Here is an 8,465-nt window from a genome sequence, read left to right on the forward strand (position 1 = left end):
ATAATGCAAAAATATCTGCTATCTTGAAAACCGGAAGTCAAAATTTACGTTTTGACTATAGTTTGTCGGTAGCCCTGCCAGCTCCATGGAGGTAGTTTTTTCAGACTTGCGCCGGGAACTCCTTGCACGTAACGCAGGCTCTTAAAGAGCCTGCGTTACGTGCAAGGAGCTTGATTTCGAATCTAGAGTACGTAGTTAAATTATCTTTGATTGTTCACAGGCTGTTTACCTTTCACGTTCTATGTGTTTTTAGATCTAGCTTGACGAGACTATTCAATACTACCAAGCTAAAGAAGCAATTTGAAGTTGGCCAATTACAAGGAATCACCCAAGATTTGCAAAAATTAATATGTACTGTACTGATTCTGGATTTCTGGGAAATATTTTTAGTTGGATCGTGTTTTCAGACTGTCTGTAGTCTGCTAAACAGCCCAGGATTATTACGTGTTGGGTTAATGTGCTTTATTTCAAATTAACAATATAAAATTATGGTAAAATCTAGCGTTAGTTATGAACTTATGATGGTTGAATGATTGAGCTGTATTATTTCCTTTTTAAATAATTATAATCAATGGCTAGGAAACAGAAAAATAAACAGACTAAGTCGGTTCTTCTTTTTGACGATCGCGAAAGAAGGTAATTTTCATTGTTTTCCCCTAAAGTAGGAGTTAATACTTAAATAAATTAATTTATTAAATTAATAGTAAAATGTATCTTATACTTTCTGTGGTTTTAAGGAATCCGTTTTAAACATCTGAAACATTTGTGTAACATTTTTTTCTATGGTTCAAAACTGTATAAATAATGGTATTGAAAACTGAACTCTATTACGTAACTACTCATGAAGGGTTATTTATTAATACTGGTTAATCTTACTGTGGGGAAATCTACTGTTTCGAATTAAGAGTTTCATTACAATAAAATGGATAAACCTAAAATCTGCCACTGAAATTACACTAAAGTGTTAAAATGAATTCAATGAGTTTATTAAAGACTAAAGAACAAAGGTACAACTTACAAAACAGTGCTTGCTTTATAAAGCAAAATTAAACTGGTTAAAAGCTTAACTGCAGTCTACGTTTTCAATATGTTATATTACTTTCACTATAAGACTATCAATGGGATTTTAACGTTAAGCTAATGACTAGCCAAACTGACTTTATGAATCCGCCTGGTGGTGTAAATTATTTTCTTTCCCGCGCCTGTCTAGTGCTGAATGATTACGCCTTTATGTATTCAAACTTAGGGGGGGGGGGCCTTGATAGTCTTATGCATTATGAGACCTAACCATATTTAAATATGATTTGCGAGTTTGGTGGGGTAAAGACAATTTAAAAAAAAAATAGTACAAATCACATTAATTCAAAATATAAACAATTAAAACTAATGATAGTTGACCTGACAATATGTGATCAGTGCAACCACCCAAATCTTGGGGCTTATATATATTATATATGGAAATGGCTGCAGTGTAACCTGAAAAAGAACGATCTTCATGCAGATACGTCGGCTGTGGAAACGTAAAAGTTCCAGAGTTGATATAATTACTGTAAAGTCTTAACACTAAAGTTCCAGCCTATGTCACCATTTACATTTCTAAACATTGAAGCTTTAATTCTGCTTAAGAAACCTAAAACTTACACTGCTAACGCCTCCTGATTGTGCAATACCACAAGCAAATTACATAAATCAATTTTTTAAGATAAACCTTTATATTCTATATGTGTTCTGTGATAATATGGAATGACAACAAACCAATTAAAGTAAACTGAATTAATTTATTAGTAATTAATGAGTGAACGTGTTACACCTATGGTGGGTGGCTTTAGACTGACTGAAAAACTGAATGTATGCAGGTTTGCCAGACCTGATAAAAAATCATGACAAAAATGCACATAGTATTACACACATTATGCACTACATATTGGCTATGGCAAAGTTACCCAACAACACTCTCCCTACTTTGACATATTTCTTATGACAGTCCATCTTCTTGTAAGTTTAATAATTTAACACAATTAATGAAGTTAGTTTTACATAACACTTTTGTAAAGATATCAGCAACGTTATTTTTTGATTGGACATATTTGAGAGTGAAGAGTCCTTCTGCTAACTTTTCTCGTACAAAATGATATCTAATATCAATATGTTTCGATTTATGTTTTTCCACACTATTTTGACTATAAAAGATTGCTGATTGGTTATCACAGCACAATTCCGGCTTTGGTAAATTAAGTGCAAAATGGTTGAGTTCGTTGATTATCTGTGTAAGCCACATAAGTTCTTTGACTGATTCAGAGAGGGCAACGTATTTGGCTTCCATAGTGGAAAGAGACACTGATTTTTGTTTTAGTGACCTCCATGCTACTGGGCAGTGCCCAATAAAAAGAACGTAACCACTTGTCGATCGTCTGGTATCGCGATCGGAACTCCAATCAGAATCGGAATACATAACTATCTTTATTTCTTGTTGTTGTCGTCGATATATAAGCCTGTAACTTGCAGCCGTAAGAACGTATCGCGTAAGTTGTCGTAGTCTGTTCCAATGAACTATACCAGGATTATTATTAAACTGGGATAGTGCAATGACTGTAAACATAATATCTGGTCTAGTCCTCTGAGCGAGAAACAGGAGACAGCCTATTAGCGCCTGGTATTCCTTGGTGTCAACTTCCCCTGGGGTCTTTGGACAATCTTCTCTAGTTAAAATGATATTTGGGCTCATTGGGAGACTTACTGGTTCGTCCGCCTTGATATTGAATCGTACAGCAACCTGCTTGATATACCTTGTTTGATTCAGTTTTAAACTATTATCATAACTCTGGGTTGCGAAATCCACGCCTAGAAGCGTTTTAATTGGACCCATACATTAAACTTCATACACCTTGGCGATTTTGTCTTTTATATCTTCCAGGATTTCGGTATTCTTTGCTATAATCGGTATATCGTCAACATAAACGAGGATTATCGCTCGTCCTGGAATGCAATACACACAATTGGTACCAAGTACCTTCTCGAATCCAAGTTGCTGAAAAGTACGATCCAATTCAATAAACCACTGCCTTCCGCTTTGAGGCAGGCCATACAGAGCTTGATCTTCAAGCAATAAATAGTCGGATCATGAGTTACGAAACCAGGAATTTGTCTCATGTAAATATCGCGGTCCAATTCGCCATAGAGATAAGCGTTCTTGACATCAAGCAATGAGTGCACCCAACCAAGTTGCACGACAAACAAGGCTACAAAAAATCGAATCAAACTAAAGTTGACTACGGGTGAGAAGGAGTCATCGTAGTCCAGACCTTCCACTTGATTATAACCTTGCGCTACCAGACGAGATCGGTAACAGATAATGGTCCCTTCACTATTCTTCTTCACCGCAAATACCCAACGGCATCTGACAATCTTCTTGTTCTGGCGTAGTGATACAGTCTCCATAACTTGTCGACTATTGAGAGTTTGATACTCATCCGCCATGGCTTCTTCCCATTTCACCTTCTCCGGTGAAGACATAGCTTCATCATAAGTTTGTGAGATAATCACATCGGCAAATAGTGCTGCTGGCGAATCCATTATTTCCAGTAATGATGCTAAATTTGATGTACTGGATGATGGAGATTCGTAGTCCTTTTTCGAGAAGTCAAACAATGTGATGTCATGTGTTAGTCCCTTGTTCTGTAAGTACGCCATCACCTCATTTTTGGAACGAAGCCGTTTGCCTTCTGGATTCCTCTAATAAATATCAATCGCACCCGCAGTAGCGCCCTTTTGTCGTGTGACGACCTCATAGCTCCAATCTGCAGGCAGTGTCTTATTTCCCGGCAATTGTTCTTTGATTTCTTTGATGGTCGCCTCCGGGACTAATGGTTCGTCACCTGTTTGTTCTTCTGGGTTGGTAGAAGTCGTTTGTTCCTCACCAGTAAGAACTATTTCTGGATCATTGATACAGGGCCACTGGAAAAATTCCTCTCCTTTCTTTATGTTACATTTCTCTTCACCCAATATATTTTATAATTCTCGAAACAATCAAAAACGTCACTTTTCTTGGCCAATATGTATATTTTAATAAATCTACTATAATCAACCACACTCTGCTACCATGTTCTGTGATAATATGGAATGACAACAAACCAAATAAAGTAAACTGAATTAATTTATTAGTAATTAATGAGTGAACATGTTACACCTATGGTGGGTGGCTTTAGACTGACTGAAAAACTGAATGTATGCAGGTTTGCCAGACCTGATAAAAAATCATGACAAAAATGCACATAGTTTCAACTACCAAGTATTACACACAACATGCACTACATATTGGCTATGGCAAAGTTACCCAACAACAATATGCAATGCTGTAAATGTAGTTTCTAAGTTTGAATATCTGACATGAATTGTTTGAAATCAATATTAAATCCATGGGAAGTGTTCTAAAAAACCAATTTTACATTTGAATAGTTCTACATAACATATCAAACTACGGTACAGGGTTGGCAAAAAATCGGATTTTTTCGGAAAAAATCAAAAAATCCGATTTATACGATAATTATCCGATTATTTGGATAAATATCGCATCTTTTTGATAGTTATGAATATTTGGAATTTAAGTTGTAAAATTTAACGATGATTCCGATGAATTAACAACATTGCCTTTTCAAGTTTCGAATAAATTTCAAATTTTAAAGTTTAAAATTTGATAATATACATTTTGGATAGTTGAAAACATTACATAAATGCGAGCATAAATGTCATAAATACTTAATACTGCTCAATATTGCTTTCAAAATTATTAAATTAAACTTTAAAAACTGTTTTCAGAGAATTTAATTTAATTCGATAATTATCATGATTTTTTCATCGGATAAATATCGACCAACCCTGCTACGGTAGTTACTATTTTGATCATAATTGAGCTTTAATAATGGTTAGTTTTAGTATAAAGCATTTTTCAATTGTCCATTATAATATTTTCCAAATATTTTCTAGTAATTATTTAAGGGGCTTCAAGAAACGAAAAGATGAGAGAAGATTAAAAGCTCAAGAAGAAATTAAGTTAAAGAAAAAGGAAGAGAAACGTGTTCTTAAAGAAAAGGTTAGTGGGAAAACTACAAAGAACTGCTCAAATTTATTTACGATACTGCTATTTATTTAGAATCTGTACAAGCATATGAGAATAGTTGTTTATTTTTACTCATTATTTACAGGAAAAAGAAATGTTACTTGAAATTGTACAAATGTCTCAAAAAGATGAAGAAAGTAAGTTCAAGAAGTTATACAACTTAGGAAAAGTAGAAACCAAATTCAATCCAGTTAAAGTCATTTTTGATTTGGCCCTGTTCAAATTGTAGTATATTCTTTGTTGGAATAGATAAACAAATATATTACTATTATTGGCCTGAAAACTGGGAAGTGTTTTCCTTAAAAGGAACCAATTCTATTAAATTAAAGCTAGTACCCAGGCAGTGGTTTTCTGTGAAAAATTGTATTAGGGGAACTGAATTATTTTTTGGGTGATAAGTCAGTTACAAAACACTTTTTTAGTCTGTCTGTAGGAAACTCCTACTCTGGAAAAATTAAAGTACAGCTGGCTTTTTTTTTCTGGAGGATACAATAGAGTTTGACATGGAGATTATGAGGGTACTTTCTTTTTGGGCCCAGCGCCACCCCAGCCCCATACTTATAGTACACAGATGGGCCATCTAGAATTGTACCTACTAACGTTGTAACTAGTGCAGTTGTAAAGAAAAGCCTTTATTCCTTGCTGTTTGGCCCCGCTTTTAAACATGACGGTGGATAGATATCCGGGGATAAACCGTTTCCTCCTATATGGTTAGTATTTGTCCCAGTTTCAGGATCTTTAAAGTGTAACGAATGGTTAATTTTAAAGTGCCTGAAATTTGGATCACAATCTAACACGTCGTAACTTTTCCAGCAATCCGAATTGCGACAATCCAAGTGTCAATGAGAGGAATGAGCGACTGGCACCATAAAAATTCTTTACTCTCTCGATCAACTGCCCCAAACACCCACTGTCCTTCAACTTGACAGCTGAGCTTGAACTTCTGTCTCCCAAATTTAGTTTCATCAATCTTGACAACAACCCCTGGTCCCCCAATCCTTTCGCTGGTGAGAATGGCAGTTCTTGAGCATCAAAGGTTTGCGGTATATTAAATGTGAAAAAGTAAATTGTCAGCAAAATATCTTAAAACGAACGGAATTTAAAAATTCTTGCCATTCGTTACAGGAACCTTTTACACCTGTAGGGGTTAATGGGATCAAGGTTTGACCACTGAGTTCCAATCGATAAAAACCACGTAACACAGGAAAATAGTCTTTAAAAAGTCTTTTATTCCACCTTCTGAAAACCTATTCACAATTTACAACTCAGGATACTCCCGATATAAATACAAGCAAAGTATTCGTTATTGGAATCCGGAACAACAATGACCTCCGGGCTCCTGAAAACGCCCCTTATATTGTCTCAGAAAGCCCGCCGTTGTCGACCCTTGAGCTCGAGATAGCAATGGTGGCGCCATCTCTCCATTCCTCCTGTGATAAAACAATAAACAAAACCCACCGAGGCTTCCCTTAATAGCTCCCCGTTACATCCCTAGATGGTGCCAGTTCTCCCCTCCATATTTTTTTAATATATATAACCTAGGACCAGTTCTAGTTTTTCCTTCATCAAAGACAAACATATTTTTAGAGTATGGATTTATAATTGTTTAACCAAGGGTTAACTAATATTATAGCAAGTAGACTTCCGAGAAAGGAATATATTGATTTTACGCTGTAAGATTAATATTAATTAGAAAGGAATACCATCTGTTAGAATCTTATAACAACAATGAAGATTCCTCAAACCACAAATCTGTGCGAATGGAAAATTTAGTGTTGCACTGCATGTTCTTCTGTTTCGGTACTGCGTAGTACTGGCCACATCTCTATACAAAAGATTTTTTTCTTGCAACCATTCGATCATTTCAGTGGAATTACGCGATTGATGATCACCTTCATATATTTCGCGGTCATCTGACGATTCACCAGTAGAATCTGTTGGTTCACCACTAGAATCACTTTTGCCTGAAGACGTACTTAATTTATTTTTATAAACTAGCGGAATAACATGTTGGACAATAACACATGGCACTTATTTTCTAAATCTTACTCTAACACACGTGTGGGCTACCAAAACAGTGGTGTCGGTGAGCACACACAAGAATTACAACAAAAAATTTAAAAAAAAATTGCAAAACTTTTTAATTAAAAAATACCCACGCTATGTGACAAGTTCTACCAGGTGCAAGCCAAAAAAAATTAAAACGCAAATAGGCCGCTACGGTTTACTTCAGTCGCAAAATCTGAAGAATTTCGGGTTTTGGATAGAGGATTCCCTCCAATGGAAATTAATTAAACCTCTACAGCCATTTTTAGATGTCTCTACAACGTGATGATTGGCCCTTTGATTTAGTGATATTTGATATTTTCTATAATAATGGCCATATAAAAATTCTGCAACAGATTTGCCAGAACCAAGGTGCCAAATTTGTGACAATAACCAGCAAATGCTCCTCTGCAACTAATGCTAGAGAGAGATGTAACATGAAATCACTCAAATCAAGATCTATGTTACACCTGCTAATGTTCATGCAAAAAAGGCCCTAGCTACATCACGGAATACTTAAAATTAGTTTAAACAAAAACAATACAATATGGAATTGACTGAACGTTTCTTTTTAAGTTGTTAAAGTGTGAAACATAAAGAAAGAGGAACTTTGTGGAAAAATAATCCCAGTGATAAATTAAGATTCATTTAGTTCTGCTAATCTAATATATAAAGATGAGTGTTTGTACATAGCGGATATACCTAATTATTAAATTCAATTAGTATATATATATATATACTAATTGAATTTAATAATTAGGTATATCCGCTATGTACAAGATATAACACTTTGATCTTAGCCAAAATACTGGCACTTTTCCCTTGGTTATACATATCCCCCCAGAAGATACTGGTTACCCCAGTTACATTATAAAATTTTACCACCAACTGAATGTCAATTAATTTTTACTCTAGGGCTTCAGCATTTGATAGAAAAAGATGATGAAAAACAAGATGTAGAAATTACTTCAAATAAGTATGTAAAGAAAGTCTAAGTCACTCTTGATTTTCTACTTTTTTTCCTCTTAGAACAACAAATAATGAAGAGCCTCAATCAAAACTGACATTGCAAGCATTACCAAAAAAGGAAAAGAAGAAAGCCATTAAGATGATAAAGGCTCAACTCAAGTTAAAATCAAAAAAGAAAACCAAAACGTCTCGTAACAAGAGGAAAAGATGAACTAAATGAAAAGTTTAATGCATTTTGAAATATTTTTGATACAATAAATGGAAATTTTAAATGATACTTTCCAAAGTATTGATTGTCAAGATAATCAAGTACAAAAACTGAATTTGAAGCACC

The 8,465-nt window shown here is 34.8% G+C and overlaps 1 protein-coding gene across 1 annotated transcript; it reads left to right on the plus strand.

Annotated features, from left to right (window-relative positions):
• Positions 1 to 111: 111 nt before the first annotated feature.
• On the plus strand, positions 112 to 8,409 carry LOC149968850 (uncharacterized). The gene is made up of 6 exons (XM_090154999.1): positions 112 to 187; positions 254 to 636; positions 4,984 to 5,089; positions 5,202 to 5,253; positions 8,078 to 8,138; positions 8,192 to 8,409. Exons 2-6 carry the CDS (start codon positions 572 to 574, stop codon positions 8,340 to 8,342), a joined length of 435 nt encoding a protein of 144 aa, XP_090011125.1. The 5' UTR covers positions 112 to 187; positions 254 to 571; the 3' UTR covers positions 8,343 to 8,409.
• Positions 8,410 to 8,465: the final 56 nt, after the last annotated feature.

The sequence above is a fragment of the Leiobunum rupestre genome, chromosome 1 (assembly GCF_980474605.1).
Source record: "Leiobunum rupestre chromosome 1, qqLeiRupe1.1.hap1, whole genome shotgun sequence".
Taxonomy (NCBI): Eukaryota; Metazoa; Arthropoda; class Arachnida; order Opiliones; family Sclerosomatidae; genus Leiobunum; species Leiobunum rupestre.

What these genes read in the sequence shown, in the direction of transcription:
- LOC149968850 (XM_090154999.1), top strand. Translation starts at nt 572, where the DNA reads ATGGCTAGGAAACAGAAAAATAAACAGACTAAGTCGGTTCTTCTTTTT. An exon ending in AACGTGTTCTTAAAGAAAAG is followed by an intron (nt 5,090 to 5,201) that starts GTTAGTGGGAAA and finishes CATTATTTACAG; the next exon opens with GAAAAAGAAATGTTACTTGA. An exon ending in GTAGAAATTACTTCAAATAA is followed by an intron (nt 8,139 to 8,191) that starts GTATGTAAAGAA and finishes TTTTCCTCTTAG; the next exon opens with AACAACAAATAATGAAGAGC.